The sequence below is a fragment of the Cervus canadensis genome, chromosome X (genome assembly GCF_019320065.1).
Source record: "Cervus canadensis isolate Bull #8, Minnesota chromosome X, ASM1932006v1, whole genome shotgun sequence".
Taxonomy (NCBI): domain Eukaryota; kingdom Metazoa; phylum Chordata; class Mammalia; order Artiodactyla; family Cervidae; genus Cervus; species Cervus canadensis.
The window spans coordinates 105,683,584-105,706,226 of NC_057419.1; the positions used below are offsets into that span (position 1 = coordinate 105,683,584).

Genomic DNA, 22,643 nt, shown 5'->3' on the forward strand with positions numbered 1-22,643 from the left:
CTGCCTTGATGTGAGGACCCTGAGGGACAGCAAAGAAAGGTTTTCTGTGCAGACATTCAGGGTCCCACTGAAACTGAGTGGCTGTGCTCAGCCCTGGGCCTCTCCCTGTCAGGAGTAGCTGTGACAACACTGAGCAGAACTGAGGGGTCCTCACCACAGAGAGGGTGGCCCACGGAAACCTGTCTTGCTCCTTGCTCCAGTCCCGGGAGACCTTGGGTAGGAGCCACTGGGTGTGGTCTCTATGCACTCTGGTGTCCGGGAGGGCAGGCTCCAGGAAATGTCAGGTGAAGGCGAGGGGAGGGCCAACTGAGAACCTGCCCAGATGGGAAGGCAGATCGGAGGGTACTCCCCACACCAGAACAGATGGCCTCGGCCCTGCTGTGGTACCCGAGAGACCTTGGGCAGAGGCGGCCGGTAGTGGTAGGTTGTGCTCCCATCATGGGGCTTGGGTCCCTCACAGAGAAGCAAGGCTGAAACCTGAGGATGCCAAGTCTGCTCAGCTCTGGAGGATGTGAGGCGGGCTTGGTCAGTTGTAAAGATGAATCGTGTGATGGGCCCTCCTAGCTTAGATATGGGTGCCCCCCCCACCGCCTCTGAAACCCATGCAGCCTCTGCTAGCAGACTTGGGAGACCCTGAGCAAGTGGAGTCTGATGTGGCGCCCCTTATCTTCTTCCTCTGGGGGAAGTCAGCAGAGTGACGGGGCCTAGACACTGGCAGGGGAAAGTACTGGGACTCTGAAGGAGCATTGAGGGAACCATCCACCCCATGACAGTAGGGACATCACAGAGTTTGGCCCCAGCACGGCTGTCAACACTGTGAGGCCCATGACTGTGTCTGTAGTCTGCATCCTGAGGAGTCCTCTGAGTTTCCCTCCTCAGAGTTCTAGGATCTGGGAGGTGACAGCCGTGGTCTGAGGCCTGAGTTCTCAGGTCAGCATATGGGAGAAGGCCTGGGCAGAAGCAGTAGTCAAAACGAGGTGCACACCCTGAATGTCTCCCAAGGCCCTGTCCAACCCAAAACAGAGAATCCACACTGCCTGACTCCACCTGGCCTACTCTCAGCCCAGGAATCCTTGGGCTCCACCCTGAGGAACTATCTCGCTTCTTTCATTCTTAGGCCGACCAGAACAGGAGTCCGTGACACCTGGGAGTTCCCCTTAAAGAGGAAACCTGTAAGCTTCCTTTGTCAGAGCCATCCTGGGTGGGGAGATTTTCTCAGCTGAGGCCATTGACCATCTCTTGCTCCCCCAGGGTCCCACTGTTCTTCTGGCCACCTCCAATACCAGCCATCATGTCTCTGGGTCAGAAGGGTGAGTGCTGCAAGCTTGAGGAAGACCTTCAGGCCCCAAAAGAGGCACAGGGCCTAGACTGTGTGCAGGCTCCCATGGCTCAGAAGGAAGAGGCTACTTCCTGCCCCAAATCTACCATCTCCTCTTCCCTCACCCCATTGATCCCTGGAACCACAGAGGAGGTACCTGCCACTGGGGCACTGACTGCTGTCCAGAGTTCTCAGGGAGCCTGCTTCTCACCCACTGCCACCTCAGCCACTCCACTGAGTCAATCTTATGAAAATTCCAGAAGCCAAGAGGAGGAGGAGCCCAGCACCTCCCAGACTCCACCAGATCCTGAGTCCTTGCTCAGTGATGAGCTAAACAACAAGGTGGCTGAACTGGTGCAGTTCCTGTGTGTCAAATATGTAACAAAGGAACCCACCACAAAAGCAGAAATGCTGAAGACTGTCATCAGAGAACACAAGGACAACTTCCCTGATATCTTCAGCAAAGTCTGTGAGTGCATGGAGGTTGTCTTTGGCATTGAAGTGAAAGAAGTGGACCCCACGAGACACTCCTATGAGCTTGTCAAAACACTCAACCTCACCTACGATGGGATGCTGAGTAATGATGGGAGAATGCCCAAGACTGGCTTCCTGATACTTATCCTGGGTATGATCTTCATGGAGGGCAACTGTGTCCCTGAGGAGAAAATCTGGAAATTATTGAATACGATGGGGATGTATGCTGGGCAGGAGGATTTCATCTACGGGGAGCCTAGGAAACTCATCACCAAAGATTTGGTGGAGGAACAATATCTACAGTATCGACAGGTGCCTCACAGTGATCCTCCACGTTATGAATTCCTATGGGGTCCAAGGGCCTATGCTGAAACCAGTAAGATGAAAGTCCTGGAGTTTTTTGCCAAGATCAGTGGGACTGACCCCACTTCCTTCTTATTCTGGTATGAGGAAGCTTTGAGAGATGAGAGAGCCCAGGCCAGAACTGTCCCTGGGGATGATACTACTGCCATGGCCAGTGAAAATTCCAGTGTCATGTCCAGCAACCTCTTCTGCCCTGAGTGAAGTCCAAAGCAGTTTCTTCAGTCTTCATCTGAAGACAACAGTCTGTGTTCCATGTAATGGAGGGCTAGGGTGGAACAGTCTATTAGCATTTTCATGTTTCTGTTGTATATGGGTGATTTGGACATTTAAGTTTTTTTTATTGTTTTTCCCCCAAATATTGTTTAATAAAGTTTAATTAGCTCCAGAATCTAAGCTTATGAGTGACAATGATCACACAGTTATAGCTGTTTATCACATATAAGAGTTTCACAATTCTGCAAACTCATTGAGAAACCCATCTTTCCCTGTGATCTGAAACAAGGCATTAGAATAGAAATTGCTTGGAAATGTGAAAGAACCCAGCAGAAAAGTTAAGGACGAAGGGGCTTCTCCAGTGGCTCAGTGGTAAAGAATCTGCTTGCAGTGCAGAACCACAGCAGATGGTGGGTTCAATCCCTGGATCAGGAAGATCTCTGGAGAAGGAAATGACAACCCACTCCAGTATTCTTGCCTGGACAATTCCATGGACAGAGGAGCCTGGTGTTCTACAGTCTGTGGGGTTGCAGAGAGTCAGATACAACTGAAGCACTTAGCATGCATGCATGCAGGAATACATGAAAAGTATAAAGGCTGGCTAATTAGGTTCACCTATCTCTTTTACTCTGTAGTTTTTATTAAATGATACATATCTGGATATGTTTGGCTTATTCAAGAACATGAGAGAAAGTAAATCTTAAATCTTTCTCACTGATTCATTTATTTGCCAAACATGAATTGATGGAAAGCCCTGTGTTAGAGATGGTGATCCTAGCCTAAGCAGGACACATCCCTCCCAGAGATCAGCAGGGTCTAGGAGCAGCAATCAGATGAAGAGATGGTGAGACATCCTCTAGGAGGCAACAGGGTAAAAGAACAGGTGAGAAGGTGTGGTTCCAGGGGAGAGCAGTAAAGTGTAAATGCCCTGAGCCAAGATGGCTTGAGGCTTTAGGAAACTGCAGTTGCTTCTGTGGGGGTTCATTTTCAGTTATGCTGGGTGGTGGCAGGGGCCTAACTCTCAAAAGCTGTGTCTCACAATTGATAGAGGGTTTCCCTGGTGGCTCAGATGGTACAGAATCCACCTGCAATGTGGGAGACCTGGATTCCATCCCTGGGTCAGGAAGATCCCCTGGAGGAGGGTATGGCAGCCCACTCCTGGAGAAACCCCATGGACAGAGGAGCCTGGAAGGCTATACAGTCCATGGAGTCAAAAAGAGTCAGTCATGATTGAGTGACTAAGCACAAGCACAATTGAGAGAAAAGTCTGGAATGGGAAAGGGTTCTTAGAAGTTCCTTTTGGATCCTGGATAAATCAGAGAGCAATCCCTACCCAAGCAAGTATGAAAAGTGTCCTGAACTCTTGTAAAAACCCAGTGCACAAACTAGGTGTTCTACACACATCATCAGCAAATATTTCCTGACAAATAGGATAATACTCTCTGGAAGTGAGGCCGAGAAGTTGCTAGATTGGCATTCTTTTCCCTGGCCTGAGAGACCCAGAGACTTATACATTAAGGTGACAATGTAATTAGGTTATCCTGAGTGCACTGTTGCCAAATCTAAACAAGAACTAGATTTTTGATCAGGGGAAAATGAATGAGAATACCATTTTTGGATGGGAGAACAGCTGGGATGGGAACAAAGACTTAGTCTTTGACTTGAATTCTAGCACCTCTGAGTGGAATTCATCTGGGGAAGACTAACCCACACCTAAATTAAATTGCATATTATCCAAAGGAAATTTTATGGAATTTTAATACAAAGCAGCATATTTGACTTATTTGGTCTCTGATGTCTTAGAGCACTACATATTCTGAGAGGTGTTCAGTTCAGTCACTCAGTTGTGTCCAACTCTTTGCGACCCCATGGACTGCAGCATGCCAGGCCTCCCTGTCCATCACCAACTGCCAGAACTTACTCAAACTCATGTCCATTGAATCAGTGATGAAATCCACCCATCTCATCCTCTGTCATCGCCTTCTCCTCCTGCCCTCAATCTTTCCCAGCATCAGGGTCTTTTTAAAAGAGTCAATTCTTCACATCAGGTGGCCAAAGTATTGGAGTTTCAGCTTCAGCATCAGTCCTTCCAATGAATATTCAGGAGTGATTTCCTTTAGGATGGACTGGTTGGATCTCTTATCTGTCCAAGGGACTCTCGAGAGTCTTCTCCAACACTACAGTTCAAAAGCATCAGTTCTTCGGTGCTCAGCTTTCGTTATAGTCCAACTCTCACATCCATACATGACTACTGGAAAAACCATAGCTTTGACTAGATGGAACTTTGTTGGCAAAGTAATGTCTCTGCTTTTTAATATGCTGTCTAGGTTGGTCATAACTTTTCTTCAAATGAGCAAGCGTCTTTTAATTTCATGGCTCTAGTCACCAACTGCAGTGATTTTGGAGCCCTCCAAAAATAGTCTGTCACTGTTTCTCCATCTATATGCCATGAAGTGATGGGACCAGATGCTATGACCTTATTTTGCTCAATGTTGAGTTTTAATCCAGGTTTTCACTCTCCTCTTTCACTTTCATCAAGAGAATTTTTGGTTCTTCTCTTTCTGCCATAAGGGTGGTATCATCTGTATATCTGAGGTTATTGATATTTCTCCCAGCAATCTTGATTCCAGCTTGTGCTTCATCCAGTCCAGCATTTCTCATGATGTACTCTGCATATAAATTAAATAAGCATTGTGACAATATACAACCTTGATGTACTCCTTTCCAGATTTGGAACCAGTCTATTGTTACATGTCCAGTTCTAACTGTTGCTTCCTGACCTGCATACAGATTTCTCAAGAGGCAGGTCAGGTGGTCTGGTACTCTCATCTCTTTAAGAATTTTCCATAGTTTGTTGTGATCCACACAGTTGAAGGCTTTGGCATAGTCAATATTGTAGAAGTAGATGGTTTTCTGGAACTCTCTTGCTTTTTATATAATCCAACAGATGTTGGCAATTTGATCTGTGGTTGCTTTGCCTTTTTTATATCCAGCTTGAATATCTGGAAGTTCACAGTTCATGTACTGTTGAAGCCTGGCTTAGAGAATTTTGAACATTACTTTACTAGCATGTGAGATGAGTGCAATTGTGCGGTAGTTTGAGCATTCTTTGAGATTGCCTTTTTAGGGATTGGAATGAAAACTGACCTTTTCCAGTCCTGTGGCCACTGCTGAGTTTTCCAAATTTGCTGGCATATTGAGTGAAGCACTTTCACAGCATCATCTTTCAGGATTTGAAATAGCTCAACTGGAATTCCATCACCTCCACTAGCTTTGTTCATAGTGATGCTTTCTAAGGCCCACCTGACTTCACACTCCAGGATGTCTGGCTCTAGGTGAGTGATCACACCATTGTGATTATCTGGGTCGTGAAGATCTTTTTTTGTATAGTTCTTCTATATATTCTTGCTACCTCTTCTTAATATTTTCTGTTTCTGATAGGCCCATAACATTTATGTCCTTTATTGTGCCCATCTTTGCATGAAATGCCCCCTTGGTATCTCTAATTTTTCCTTAAAAGATATCTAGTCTTTCCCATTCTAATGTTTTCCTATATGTCTTTGCACTGATCACTGAGGAAGGCTTTCTTATTGCTCCTTGCTATTCTTTGGAACTCTGCATTCAAATGGGAATATATTTCCTTTGCTCCTTTGCCTTTCACTTTTATTTTCACAGCTATTTGTAAGGCCTCCTCAGACAGTCATTTTGCCTTTCTGCATTTATTTTTCTTGAGGATGGTCTTGAGGCCTGCCTCCTGTACAATGTCACAAACCTTCATCCATGGTTCTTCAGGCACTCTGTCTATCAGATCTAATCCCTTGAATCTATTTCTCATGCCCACTGTATAATCATAAGGGATTTGATTTAGGTCATACCTGAATGGTCTAGCTTTTTTCCCCTACTTTCTTCAATTTAAGCCTGAATCTGGCAATAAGGAGTTCAGGAGCTGAGCCATAGTCAGCCCTCAGTCTTGTTTTTGCTGACTGTATAGGGCTTCTCCATCCTTGACTGCAAAGAATATAATCTGTCTGATTTTTGTATTGACCATCTGGTGATGTCCATGTGTAGAGTCTTCCCTTGTGTTGTTGGAGGAGGGTGTTTGCTATGACCTGTGTGTTCTCATGGCAAAACTCCATTAGCCTTTGCCTTGCTTCATTCTGTACTCCAAGGCCAAATTTGCCTATTACTCCAGGTATTTCTTGACTTCCTACTTTTGCATTCCTGTCCCCTATAATGAAAAGGAGATGGTTTCAGGGTGTTAGTTCTAGAAGGTCTTTTAGGTCTTCATAGAACCATTCAACTTCAGCTTCTTCAGCATTACTGATTGGGACATAGACTTGGATAACTGTGATATTGAATGGTTTGCCTTGGAAATGTACAGAGATCATTCTGTCATTTTTGAGATTGCATCCAAGTACCACATTTTGAACTCTTTTATTGACTATGATGGCTACTGCATTTCTTCTAAGGGATTCTTGCCCACAGTAGTAGATATAATTGTCATCTGAGTTCATTCACCCATTCCAGTCCATTTTAGTTCACTGATTCCTTAAATATCAATGTTCACTCTTGCCATCTCCTGTTTGACCATTTCCAATTTGCCTTGATTCATGGACCGGGTTCCATGGATTCCAGGTTCCTATGCAATATTGCTCTTTACAGCATCAGACTTTACTTCCATCACCAGTCATATCCACAACCGGGTGTCGTTTTTGCTTTGGCTTCATCTCTTCATTCGTTTTGGAGTTAGTTATCCACTGCTCTCCAGTAGCATATTGGACACCCACCAACCTGGGGAGTTCATCTTTCAGTGTCCTATCTTTTTGCCTTTTCATACTGTTCATGGGTTTCTCAAGGCAAGAATACTGAAGTGGTTGGCCATTCCCTTCTCCAGTGGACCATGTTTTGTCAGAGCTCTCCACCATGACCTGTCCATCTTGGGTGGCCCTACACAGCATGGTTCATAGTTTCATTGAGTTAGACAAGGCTGTCATCCATATGATCAGACTGGTTAGTTTTCTGTGATTGTGGTTTTTAGTCTGTCTGCCCTCTGGTAGAGAAGGATGAGAGGCTTATGGAAGCATCCTGGTGGGAGAGACTGAGGGGAAAACTGGGTCTTGTTCTGATTGGGGGCCATGCTCAGTACATCTTTAATACAATTTTCTGTTGATGGGTGGGGCTGTGTTCCCTCCCTGTTATTTACCTGAGGACAAACTATGGTGGAGGTGATGAAGATAATGGTGACCTCCTTCAGAAGGTCCCATGCATGCACTGCTGCACTCAGTGCACCTGACCCTGCAGCAGGCCACCGCCAACCCACACCTCTGCCAGAGACTCCTGGACATTCTTGGGCAAGTTGGGGTCAGTCTCTTGGGGGGTCACTGCTCCTTTCTCCTGGGTCCTGGTGTGCACTGAGAGGTCCTGGATAAAAGCAAATTTCCACAGGAAAGGATGGAAGGTTCTAAGGTCAAAATAATAGATTAGAAACAACTGCCATTTGTCAGGAGCTCAGCTGAGTTGGAGAGCTAAGGTGTTAGAGTAGCTGAGTTAAAGCAAAAAGCCAAACACAATAGAGTTAAGCCTTTGATCACTTTCTGTGACAATTAATATAAGCAAGCATATAAAACAAGAAAGAGTCCCAAATCCTCCTGTTTCATTGTCTTCTGGTGAACAGCACACCAGTCAAGGGTCAGATGGATCAGCATAGATGTGGGTGGGGGTCAACTCCCTCTTGAGGGAGCTAGAACAAATGGCTGTGGCAGTTTTATGGATCCTATAATGAGAGGAAGGCAAGGAGGAAAGGCGAGGAGTGGGGAAAATAGGTGAGAAAAGTGTCTTCAAGCCTCTTCCCTCCTCCCCTCTTTGGAAGGCCTCAGCAGAGGCCCCAAAGTAGACTGCTCCCCAAGGCCTCAGATAAAGACATGAGAGTGAAAGCATAGAGGTAGGAATGCAAAAAGGAGACCAGAATGGCCTGCCAGTGGGGCCTGCAGCCCTGAGTGCAACTCTCTTTAGAGAGTGCAGTCCAGCGGGTTGTGCACGAGGTCTGGTGTGGGGAGGACAGCTTATCTCCTTGAGACCTTCAGGGTAAACAAAGTCTTTGTGGTGGCCCATGGTCAGGCCTAGGAAATCACACATTAGGATTTTTAACCAGAAGCCTGACTTCTCACCATTAGAGACCTGATATACCAGGGACTACCCAAGGAGAATTCTGAAAGAGATGGGCATACCAGACCACCTGACCTGCCCCTTGAGAAACTTATTTGCAGGTCAGGAAGCAACAGTTAGAACTGGACATGGAACAACAGACTGGTTGCAAATATGGAAAGGAGTACGCCAAGGCTACATATTGTCACCCTACTTATTTAACTTACATGCAGAGTACATCATGAGAAATGCTGGGCTGGATGAAGCACAAGCTGGAATCAAAATTGCCAGGGAAATATCAATAACCTCAGATATGCAGATGACACCACCCTTATGGCAAAGAGTGAAGAAGAACTAAAAAGCCTCTTGATGAAAGTGAAAGAGGAGAGTGAAAAAGTTGGCTTAAAGCTCAACATTCAGAAAACTAAGATCATGGCATCTGGTCCCATCACCGCATGGGAAATAGATGGGGAGACAGTGGAAACAGTGTCAGACTTTATTTTTTGGGGGCTCCAAAATCACTGCAGATGGTGATGGCAGCCATGAAATCAAAAGACGCTTACTCCTTGGAAGGAAAGTTATGACCAACCTAGATAGCATATTAAAAAGCAGAGACATTACTTTGCCAACAAAGGTCCGTCTAGTCAAGGCTATGGTTTTTCCAGTGGTCATGTATGGATGTGAGAGTTGGACTGTGAAGAAAGCTGAGGGCCGAAAAATTGATGCTTTTGAACTGTGGTGTTGAGGAAGACTCTTGAGAGTCCCTTGGACTGCAAGGAGATCCAACCAGTCCATCTTAAAGGAGATCAGTCCTGGGTGTTCATTGGAAGGACTGATGCTGAAGCTGAAACTCCAATACTTTGGCCACCTCATGCGAAGAGTTGACTCATTGGAAAAGACCGTGATGCTGGGAGGGATTGAGGGCAGGAGGAGAAGGGGATGACAGAGGATGAAATGGCTGGATGGCATCACTGACTCGATGGACATGAGTTTGAGTAAGCTCCGGATGTTGGTGATGGACAGGGAGGCCTGGCATGCTGCAATTCATGGGGTCACAATGAGTCTGATATGACTGAGCGACTGAACTGAACTGAAGTGAACCCCAGGAGCCTGACACACTTCCTATTCCAACAGTCCTACAAGACAGGGCTCAGGAAGATCAAGAACCTAAGACTCACAGCACTGGACAATGTCTCCAGGCTCACGTAGCAAGTAAATGACAAGGCTGGGACCAGACTTCTAGTCTAAATTCACCTTGAGCCCATGTTGTTCCCACGCTTCCCAGCCTGACATCGACCTTCCATCTCTTAATTCCTTTCTCATCTCGGTTCTCCACTGTGTCTCTCAGGCCTTGAAAAGAGGGTCTCTGCACCAAGATATCAAAAAGAGGCCTAAAGAAGAAAAATGACAATGCACATCAAACACGATTTGGGTGCTGTCTGTGGGCTTCATGAACCTAGAGCTTTCCTCTCCAGCCCACAGGCTTCCTTGAGAGCAGACTGAATTTCTGTCCACCCTCAGCACTTTTCTGATCTGCAGCACCCTCCCCCCACTCTTACTCAGTGTGCCCTCCTGTTAGATTCTGCCACCTGATCGACTTTATCAGCTCTTTACTCTCTCTTCCTCTAAAGGAACAGCCTAGATTCACCTTCCCTTCCCACGACGTAAAGATAAAAAGCACTCTTCCTCCTTGTACAAGTTCCCTTGCTGTCCTATCACTTACACTGGAACCTCTCTGATAGCAATAGTTCCTTAAATTTCAAAGTTCATTTTTCCTTGTTTTTAACAATTATTATTTTTTAAATCTGTTTTTATTTAAATTTTTATGTTATTAAATTATATTTTATATATTTATTTGGCCACACAGCATATGAGATCTTAGTTTCCCAACCAGGGATCAAACCCACACCCCCTGCCTTGGAAGCACAGAGTCTTAATCATTGGACCACCAGGGAAGTCCTTCAAAATTCACTTTGGACTCTGATGTTTAGATGCCTAGCAGTTCCCTGTTATTCAAAGTGTTTTTGAAAAGTGCTGGTGAGTAGAGTCTTGGCATATCATCTACTGGTTTGGGGCTATACATTAGAGAGTTATTAAACAAACAAACAAACAAACAAAACTAAGATATTTGCAGTAAGATTCTAAAGTGATATCTTTTTTGAAATTGGCCAGTGAGCATATCCACAGATGAATGAGCTTACCTAGGCATTTCAAAATGAAAGCATCTCATAAATGGTATATGAGGGAAGACCATGGAAATGACTGTGGAATAAATATCTGCCTAGGCTGAATTCCTAAACCCCTGGAATCTTCCTGGGAGGTAAAAATTGGTTCCCTGGTGGACATGCTCATGCTGATTAAAAAACAAACAGAAAAAAACATATCCTTCCACTGCCTCTCTTCTGTCTATCCTTCCACACAGGAGAATTTTTTGGTGTACCTAATGGAATGCTTGCTCTCAGGATTAAATTAACATACATATAAAGACTTAGAATAGTACCTGACAAATGATAAGCACTATATAAGAATTTGCTATCATTAGCATAAAACAGAGACAATAAAAATGGTGATTACACTGTTGGATTGTGGGAGACAAATGAAATGATTAATATAAAGCTATCAAATGATGTATATAAAATGCATCAAATAATCAAGGAAAACCTTGTATAATAGATATTGGATTTTCTAACTTTCCTTAGCTTACTTGATGCTCCAACACACTCTCACAAAAACACAAACATGAGTCTATCAACAAACAATGCTGATTATTTCCAGATAATCTATGACTTTCCAACAGACTGTGACCTCATTAATGTATATCTCATTTACGCTGGCCATTTTATTTCTTATGCTTGTTCATTCTAGGCTCCTTGAAAGAAAAGTAGCCATAAAATTATGAATTAAATTTCCTTAATAGTTATAGGACTGTTCAGATGATCTGTTTCATATTGAATGAGTTCTGAAAGTGGATGTTTATTGAAAAATTGGTTCATTTCATCTAAATGGTGAAATTTATATGTAGACTTGTTCATTGTCATAATTTAAAGCTAATATGAGAGGATATTTATGAGAAACATGAAGGATTTTTTTTAATAGCAAGGGAATTAAAATATATTATATAAAGCACTTTAAATCAAGAGTGTGGCATTGGCACACTCTTGGAATTAACAGGAATTAACAGAGACCTTAGTGAAACTGAGTTTCAAGCCCAGGAAGATTTCTGAATATACATGGGCAACATATAAGAAAGGTGCTTTGTTTTTAACATCAGCTTTTCTATTTTTTAAAGGTATATTTTTTAACCATGAGCAGAGTTTTTTCTGATCAGGTCCTCATTTGTAAAAGGAAACTGAAAACAGCATCTGTGTGTGAGGTTTCTTTGGACTCTGCTATAAGAAATAAAAGAAAATCTAAAAATATATATACTTGCTTAAAAAGCAGGGTTGTTTTGTTTCATTTTGTTTCCCTCAGACAACCAGAAGTATGGAGGCAGGCAAACAAAAGTTGGTATAAATGCTCAAAGAGGTCATCAAAAATCATTCTTACACCTTCCTGTTCATAACTACTTCATTTAGTAGTTTAGTTACAAGTGGCCTTAAGAATACCATTGTATTTTCAGGCATTATATCTTCTTCTAGGGTGAAGAATAAAGGAGGAAAGATCAAAAGAAGTTGTGCCTGCATTAGAGAAACAAAATTTCTTCCCACATCCTCATTTTACATCTGAATTTTCTTTGGATTGATGACATATGACTATCTTCAGCTTCAAGGGAACAATGCAAAGTTGTCTTCTTTCATTACTGATTTAAATTCTAAACTGTTTCATGTTGAGAAAAAATAATTTCAAATAAAGAATGCAAATTGTCTCTAGTAGCTGATAACATTATTGCCTATGTAAGATACATGGTCAAATACAAAGTAAAGCATGTTCTTTTAATAGAAATGAAAAACTGGAGTTTGAAATGAATAATGCAATATAACTGACTCTAACACAAAGATCAAAATAAGTAATTAGGTATGAATTTAACAAAATAAACACCAGGTAATTTTGCTGAATGCTACAAAACCCAGAATGATGTAATTAGAGAAAGCATAAGTAAATGGAGAGATATACAATTGTCATAGATTTGAAGATGATATTCTTAAAATGTTAGCTCTGTCTGATTTGATCTAAATAGGTACAACTTAAACCATCAAAATTGTAGCAAACTTTTAGCAGATATTGACAATTTGATTCTAAAATTTATATATAATGGCACAGGAACTAGAATATCCAAAACACTTCTGGAAAAGAACAATGTTTGAATATTCAAGCTATTCAATCTCAAGGCTTACTATAAAGCTACAGTGTACACTATAGTGTTGGCACTAGGATCCACACTTTTATCAAAGTAACAAATGACAATCCTAGTGTCAAGGGACACACACATTCAATTGATGTTTAACGAAAGTGCAAAGGCAACTCAATAGATAATATTTTCAACAAATGTTGGTGGAACAATAGAACACTTATAAGTATAAAAATGAGCATTACCACATGCTGTGCAAAATACACAAAAAGCAACTAGAAGTTGGTGGGACTTCAGGTTAGCCAAACAGCCTTTAGATAAAACACCAAAAGCAAGACCATCAAATAATACATTGATAAATTGGACTTTATGAAAATTAAAAACTTTTGCTCTGCAAAAAATACTGATAATGGGATAAAAAGACAAGCTGCAGATTGAGAAAAAAAACTGCAAATGGCATTTAATTATGTGATTACATATTATCTAAGTAAAAGAGAGTTCAGTTAAAACTCAACAATGACACGTGGTGATCATTTCATAATTTATTTAAATGCAAAATCACTATATTGTACACTGGAAACTAGCATAATAGTGTACATCAACAATACTTCAATTTAAAAATTTGGATGGTGGAGTAATCTTAAGAAAACAAAATAACAACAAAACCCATAAATGGGTCAGAAATCTGAACAAGCATTTTACCAAAGAAGATATATGGATTGAAAATGAGCATTGGAAAAGTTATTCAGCATTGTTATTCATTATGGAAATGAAAGTTAAAACCATAATAAGATATCACTACATGTCTACTGGAGAAGGAAATGTCAACCCACTCCAATATTCTTGCCTAGGAAATCCCATGGACAGAGCCTGAGCCTGGTGGGCTACAGTCCATGGGGCTGTAAAGAGTCAGACACAGCTTAGTAACTGAGCACACACACACACGTTGATTAAAAGACAAAAAAAAAAAAAAAAAAAAGAAACACTGTTAAGAATGTGGAGTATCTGTAATTCTTAACACACGGTTTGTGGGTAATGTAAAATTTAGCTTTTTCTTACAAAGTAAAACAAACACTTGCCATACGACCCAGTACCCCACTCCTAGGCATTTACCCAAGTGACACGACAACTTATGTTCACACAAAAACCTGTACATGAATGTTTATAGCAGCTTCATTCATAATTGCCAAACTCTGAAAACAAACCAGATGTCTCTCAACAAGTTAATGTATGACCAAACTATAGTACATTCATAACATACAAAACTATTCCGAGATGAAAGGGAAGGAACCATTGATCTATGCAACAACATGGATGGTTTTCAAATATATTTTTCTAATTGAAAGAAGCCATACAAAACAGCCACATATAGTATTGTTCCATTTAGATGGCATTCTGAAAAAGGCAAATGAGTAGGGATGGAAAACAGCACCAGGGGCTTCAGGGACTGGGGAAAGGAGGTAGGCTATAATGGGTTAGCACAGGTTAAATTTGGGGGCATGGGACCTGTTCTTTATAGTACTATGGGAGCAGATATACAAATTGTGCATTTGTCAAAACACTTAGAACCATACACTACAAAAATTGAATTTTTAGTGAAAACATTTTAAAAAGAGAGATGGGATGGGGAGGGAGGTGGGTGGGGGTTTCAGGATGGGGAACACATGTACACCCATGGAGGAGTCAAGTCAATGTATGGCAAAACCGATACAATATTGTAAAGCAAAATAATAAATAAATTAAAATAAATAAATAAATGCAATCATACATTATAGAAAAAAAAAAATCAAAGCCAAGATGTCGTAGGAACTCAAGATGGAATGCAGGGATTCTCTGGTGGTCCAGTGGGTAAGACTCCAAGCTCCCAATGCGGGGGATCTGGGTTCAATCCCTGGTTGGGGAACTAGCTCCCACATGCCACAACTAAGAGTTTGCATGCCACAGTGAAGATCGAAGATCCCATGTGCCACAAATGAGACCCAGTGCAACCATATAAATAAATAATACATCATTTTTTTAAAAGATGGAATGAAGACTGTAATAAACAAACCTAACTGTATTAGCCATACTGCAGGAGGCAGGGAAGAAAGGAGTTGACTTAAGAAACCTTGGAAAATAATGTTTTGGCTAGATATCATAAAGTTAAAGGGAAAACATTTGCCCTAAAACCTTGTACTCTCACATCTGAAATTGTTGTACATTATACTAGATTTTAAAAAATAAGTAGGGCTTCCCTGGTGGCTCAGTGGTAAAGAATCTGCCTCCAAATGCAGAAAACACAGGTTTGATCCCTGATTCAGGAGGATCCCACATGTTGCAGGGCAACTAAGCCTGTGTGCCACAACCACTGAGCCCACGTACCCTAGAGCCCATGCTCAGCAACAAGAGAAGCCACTGCAATGAGAAACCCAAGCACCACAACCAGAGAGTAGCCTCTGCTCATCTCAACTGGAGAAAAACCGGGGAAGAAGCAAAGACCCAGCACAGCCAAAAATAAATAAATAAAAATAAGTAATGAGAGCCAAGTTTCTCATTGTCAAAGAAGGAGATGACAATTAAGCAAAAGGAATTGCTATAATGATTTGTGTGGTGGTGGATTAGAGTTGGAAATATCATTAAGAAACTCATGTTTATTTCAGTACGTATAGTGAAGTGAAGCTGCTCAGTCATGTCCGACTCTTTGTGACCCCATGGACTGTAGCTTACCGGGCTCCTCCATCCATGGGATTTTTCAGGCAACAGTACTGGAGTGGGTTGCCATTTCCTTCTCCAGAGGATCTTCCTGACCCAGGGATCGAACCCAGGTCTTCCACACTGTAGGCAGACGCTTTACTGTCTGAGCCACCAGTGAAGTTAAATAAATACATAGCTAAAATACGTATTTTGTACACTTGAATCAGTTTGCATACATTTAATTCACAGCTCTGTCTGCCTATGGGGCCTAGAAACAAAGACACACCAGCAGCAACACATGTACCTAGTTCCCAGGTTTTGGTCTTTGAACGTGATTCCCTACTAAAAAGAGCCAGGGTTTCTTGACTGACGGTTAATTTCAGGGCTTGGTGGTACACCTAGACAGCATCCTGTGATGCCAGAAAGCACAGAGATACAAAAAAGGAGAGGGGAGTGGATGAGGGGTAATGTCAAAATGACAAAGGTACAAATTTGGAAAAGATCCAAATGGCCAAAGGTGGAACAATGTGAAAAATAAAATAATGGTAGTTTTGGATTAAAACCCAAAGAATAAAATTAATATTCATGAGGCATGCTGATATAAATGACTGGATCACAAATGAATGGTGGTGAAAAGACAACTCTTGCTTACAAAGCAATTCCAATTAATAAATGTAGAGGAAATACAAGGTGTAGATACTCACCATTAGAATAGCATTGATAATTGCATTAGGCATAATCCACTGTGGAAAGTAACATTGGTTGGCAAAAGTTTTAAGAGAAACAGGATATCTGCATAGACTCAACCTCTTCCAAATTCATTACTTTGGTAGTTTTAATTCTGTTGGAAGAGTAGGAATGAAGGAATGGATTAAACTTGAGAGGAAAAAGAGCATACCCTTGGCAGAACTTTCTAGAATGGCTTCTTCAAAAGCAGTAATTCATTTTAACTGTTATTTTCAGGCCAAACACATATGTAAGTTCTCAGTAAATTTTAAAATAAATTGATTATGGGAGTGAGAAAAAGAGGAAATGAAGCATATCACAAAAATAACTAAAAGTATAGAAAAATCTATGATATATGATTTAAGAAAAAAAATTATAAATTTATAAACAGACACTTCTTAGCCATGTAAGTAATAGATACCACAAGCATGCTTTAAAATACAAGAACAGCTTTGATCCCATTTATAGCATTCTACAAATGGCAGATTTAGATAAATTTCAATTGCTCCATCAAACTATACTTATGGTCATTCTTTCACTTTATTTTAGCTCTATTTAAAATTTCTTACTGGTCCTTTAACACAATAATTGTTACAAGTGAGAAAATGAAAATGCATATTTATAGCCTTCATACTATAAATATTTTTAGTATATTTTGGTACATCAGATTTATGTCTTAAAGTGAACTTTTGCTTCTCTTGATTAGAGATGTGACAAATCTCATATTTATATTCAATATATGCATGAATTCAGCCATTTGGAAGGTAGCAGAAATCATTGACCATTGTATTTGGAACATACATGAATATTAAATAGTCTTATAAAAGTTCACTGAGGATAAAGAAGTTATGCCAGAACTCTGAGTATGTCAGTCTTACCACTGACAGTAGTATTCCAAAGCCAGTAATAAAATTATATTTCTATATAAATTAATAAATAGTATAGTCATACAATTGTTGAGAAAATAAATTTCAAAATAATAGTTATTAATAATAGAGAATTCAGAGTAGTTTTCAATTTGCTCCTTACATGGCTACTTGTGCTTTAATCAGATCTTTGTTAATACTTAAGGATGCAAAAGTTAGTTTAATTTGGCCTTCACTGATATTTAAAGATATAAACATTTTATATACAATCACTTTTATAATTAACTTGTCCATATACATGGATTTATTACCAAGGAAATATAGCAGAGGAAAGTGATCTCATGATGTCTTGTCTTTGGGAATAAGATACAACAATTAATTCTAGATGCTGACAAAAAGTATGAGTTAAATATGTATGTTATTTTTAAGTGGTACTTTATCAAACAATGTAAGATGCATAAATTCTAAACCATTAAAAGAAAAACAAAACAAAGTCCATTAATTCAGCAAGAATTTGTTAAGACACGAAAACATGACCATTGTAAGTATGTAACATAAGATAGCAGCATTAATGTATTACTCAGGAACCTCATACCAGGGCTCTGTGACAACCTAAAGGAGTGAGAAGGGGTGGGAGGTGGGAAGGATGTTCAAGAGGGAGGTGACATATGTACACCTATGGCAGATTCATGTTGATATATGACAGAAAACAACACAATATTGTAAAACAACTATGCTTCAATTAAAAATAGATAAAATTTAAAAACAAGCGTTAAAAGCAAAGATTCCAGAAGTTATAATGAATGTGAATGCATTAAATTCCCCTATTAAATTCAGAGATTTCAAAATAGAATAAAAAGCAAAACATACAAAAATAAAACAACCATAAGCTGTTTATAAAGAACACTCTTATAAAGCTTAATGATAGTTTAATAATAAAGAATGGAAAAAGATTTATCAATGAAATGCTAAAAGAATCAAAGCAGAGGGCTATTATACGTAATCAACAAAATAGGATTCAAGGTTAAAAAACACAGAAAGGATAAGCAATTATATCTTTCAAAATAAATGGTATAACACATCAGGATGCAATCGCAGTCATTAACTTCTATGCATCTAATTACAGAATTTTCTTACATTTTTACTATGGTAAAAACATTTAATGTGAAATCTACTCTCTTAACAGATTTTTAAGTGTAAAATACAGTACTGTTATCTAGAGGCATGGGGTTATACATCAGATCTCTAGAATTCATTTTTCTTGCATACATAAAATTATATACATATTGACTGGCAACTCCCTATTTTACCCTCTCTTCTAATACCTGGCAACTACCATTCTATTCTTTGCTTCTTATGTGATGTATGACTAATTTCAGGTATGAGGACAGAAGACATTTGAAAGTCATTTTCCCATGGTTATAAATGTTTAACTTTCCCTAGCTATTGTCCTTTGTGCTCTGGCATTCAGTGGTCATTTGTGTGATAAAGATTCATATCATAAAAGCTCTTTGAAAGGCACTGATATTATTTTCCCTCTTAAAAATAAAGAACCGAGACAGAGACAGAGTTCATGAATATTATTCCAGTGGCAATGTAGAGAAAGCAAAAAATCATTCCATTTCGTTCATCTGACAGCTGTCTTTGTTTCATGACTAGTGAAATAAAATAATAGCCACATTTAATGAGAAATATATTTTCGTGGGCTTCATGAACTGCTATGATCTTATGAGAATTATTCCTTCTATAATCCCACAGAAAATTGCTTATATTGCTTAGTGTATTCTTTGATTCTGCTCTGTATTTCCTAGTTGTTTACATATTTGTCTCATCTGTTTTGTTGCAAACTCAAAGAAAAGAAAGAAACGTTTTGACTCATCCTTGATGCACACCAAGAACCCCCAACTCAGTGGCTGGCATATTATACTCAAAAAGATGGTTGAATCAATTGATCCTGACCCAGGGATCAAATCTGCATCTCTTGCATTGGCAGGCAGTTTCTTTACCAGTAGCACCACCTGGGAAGTCCACCAGTGAACTAGGGCAATGTTATTAGCTCAGTGCCTGCGTTCATCACCCATCTACAGCTTCTGGTTTGCAAACAACCAATAGGTACAAGCTAATATTAAATAGGCCACATTTTCTTCCCAAGTAGACTTTCGGTGTGGAAACTGGCTTAGTGTAAAGTTCAGAGATCTATTGGAATCTTAGGGAATTCTATCAGTTATTTTAGACTTAGGGCCCATTGATACAATAAGGTTGTATTTTTTTCCCAAAATAGCTCAGGGTATTTATAATGTTCACATTTGTTAGCCAATCAGAAAAATCTCCTCTACATTCTGATCTCAGGGTAGCATTTGCATCTATCAGATTGTTCAGTTAAAATGGTAAATGACTATCTGCCAATTGCTCCCAGAGTCAAAGCAAAACAAATAAAACCAAACAAAAACATGCTCTTTACCATCCATTTAAAATAAGGCCACAGTTCGACTGTTAACAGGTGTGTTAACATTTTGTGGTGTGTTTCCAATAGCTCGTGTGAGTTCAGCTTTTATGGCATGCTTTTGGTGTAGAAATAATCTTTCCCTTAATGAAAGTCACACAAAGTTTCTCCTAAAAGTTTTGCAATTATAGACTCTATGTTTATGTCTTGACTCATTTTGACCCAATTTTTATATGGGGCTGTGGTTCATTTTTTGCGTGGGGATAGACACTCATGGACAGGGAGTCCTGTTGTGCTGCAGTCCATGGGGTCGCAGAGAGTTGGACACGACCGAGACACAACAAAGCAACTGAACATGCTCATTATGACATGATTTCCTGAAAATTTATTCATTCTATTGCCTTGGAACATTTGTAGAAAATCAGTTAACCATATGTGTAGGGTTTTTCCTGGGTATTCTATTCTGTTATACTAGTCTACACATCTATACCACTATCACACTGTATTTTTCTGAATCTTGAAATCAAGTGGTGTATGTATTCTAACTTTGTTCTACTTTACAAACTTGTTTTGGTTATTCTAGGTCCTTTCAATTTCCATATGAACTTTAAAACAAGGGTGTCAATTTGTGGCCCCACAAAAACACATGACAGACCTCCCCAAACAAAACTGTCATTTCTGAGTTGGTTTTAATTTTTTTTCTTGTTATGACTTGTAATTTTTGATTAAATATGATTTTTGCCATGAATTTTACTGTGAAGTGAAGTGAAGTGAAAGTCGTTCAGTCGTGCTTGACTCTTTGCTAACCCATGGACTATATAGTCCATGGAATTCTCCAGGCCAGAATACTGGAGTGGGTAGCCATTCCCTTCTCCAGGGGGTCTTCCCCACCCAGGGATCAAACCCAGATCTCCCACATTGCAGGTAGATTCTTTACTAGCTGAGCCACCAGAGAAGCCTAAGAATACTGGAGTGGGTAGCCTATCCCTTCTCCAGCAGATCTTCCCAACCCAGGAATTGAACCAGGGTCTCCTGCATTACAGGTGGATTCTTTACCAGCTGAGCTACCAGGGAAGCTCAAAGCCAGATGGGGATATATATATATATATATATATATATATATATATATATATATAATTAGGACTGATTCGTGTTGCTGTACAGCAGAAACTAACATGATATTGTAAAGAAATTTTCCTCCAATTAAAAAAAAAAGAGAAAAAAATTTGTTTTGCTTTTTCCCAAGTTGTCTTTGAGCAAGAGCAATTTAAATGAGTGTCATTAAACATCATAGGCAATAGGTAAGTGATTTATCTAAAAGTATACCGGTAGAAAATGTAGAGCCCAGTGTAAATCAAATCAGTCTGACACTAGTAGCTACACTCATATTTATACTTTACGGTCTTTCTAGGGGAAACAGAATCAAAACCATGCCTTAAAAAAGATCATTGACTTGACAGGAATCTGTGAGAAACAAAAGGAATAAAGCTTGAGCAAAGTCACAGAAGCCAGAGCGTTACAGTTGATTTGGGAGAAAAACTAATATACCGGGTTACAGAGAAAGTATACTGCATTGGACGAGGTAACATGGTAAAGTTGGGAAGGCAAGCTTGTGCAAAATAGTAAAGAACCTTGATTGAAAGATTGAGGACATTTTCTTGAAGGTTTTAGAGCAGTGGAATGTTATCAATCTACCTGTTTTTAAAGAAAGCATACATGGTATTGTAAAAAAAAAAAATATATATATACATATTGAGGAGGAAGGAAGTGATTAAAGACAGAGATCCTGTAGGATCTCAAGTACTATTATTCTGAAATAGGGCAGTGACAGTGATAATGGCAATGAGGTAATAGATGTAAGCAACCGTACAGCAAAAGAACAAATAGGATATGGAAGGAGAAAAGGCAGAGCGAGATAATGATGTGGAAGGAAATAAATTTACAGATTAATTTTAGGGAAATAAATGTGTATATTCAAATAAACATAGTGATATTTGAGCAAAAAATGGTCTTGTACATTTCTTTTGTTAATCTATTATTTTATTGCTTCCCATAAATTTTATTTAGATTCCATAGTAGCCAAAAGGTTTTTCATGATTCTAAATTAGTTTTCTAAGCAAAATATTAAAACAATATTGAAAGAGAATAACATTAGAGATCTCAGAACATCAACCCCACAAAAAGTAGAAACTAATATAATAAATGTAAACTACAGACTGGAAATGCAGTTGCTTCTAAATCTTTAAAGTAACAGCAAAACTATATATATATATATATATATATGTACTACTAGTACAATGTAGTACTAGTACTTGGTACTTGACTATGTTAAAAATGTATTTTTCATGTAAAGTCATTTTTATTGAATGTAATAGCTTTGAAATCACTTAAAAATTATTTCAACAAATTCAAAAATTTTAGTTCTGTTAACTGAAAGCCATAAAATCATTCCAAACATAATTAACCATTATAGTTCAAGGAATTTCAAAACCAATTGATAATTTTAGTATAGATGCAACTGAAATAAAATACTTAGAATATGCAATTCATATCAAATTATAAAATTCAATATAACTTCCAGGGATGTAAAAGTGGCTAAGGAATCTTTCAAGTTTAAGGTGATTAAAATTAATGAGAGGAAACGTTCATTTTTTGTTCACTACAAAGAGTCATTGGACAAAAAAAGTATGAATATTTTAAGATGTGACAAGCAAGATACTAGTTTGCAGAAAGTGATGGCCTGTTCTTACATGATGTTCCAAAGAACAGATATAGAACTGCTATCAGATGCTACAGCTTAGAGCAAAAATACAAATAGGTTCGGGACCCAGAAGTATCTAAAGACTGATTAGGCCAATCAGGAAGTAGTATCATTTAATGACTGCAGGTGATTTGAACCAAAGGTTAACAACTGTCTTTACGGGGCTTCCCAGGTGGCTCAGTGGTAAAGAATCCACCTGCCAAGCAAGAGACACAGGTTTGAACCCTGGGTCAGGAAGATCCCCTGGAGAAGGAAATGGCGACCCACTCTAGTATTCTTGCCTGAGAAATTCCAGGGACAAAGGAGCCTGGTGTGCTACAGCCCGTAGGGTCACAAAGAGTCAGACATGACTTAGTGACTGAACATGCACACAT

General features: G+C 39.6%; 1 protein-coding gene across 1 annotated transcript; it reads left to right on the forward strand.

Annotated features, from left to right (window-relative positions):
- Positions 1-1,291: 1,291 nt before the first annotated feature.
- LOC122435682 (melanoma-associated antigen 10-like) lies at positions 1,292-2,356 on the forward strand. The gene has a single exon (XM_043459811.1). It carries the CDS (start codon positions 1,292-1,294, stop codon positions 2,354-2,356), a length of 1,065 nt encoding a protein of 354 aa, XP_043315746.1.
- Positions 2,357-22,643: the final 20,287 nt, after the last annotated feature.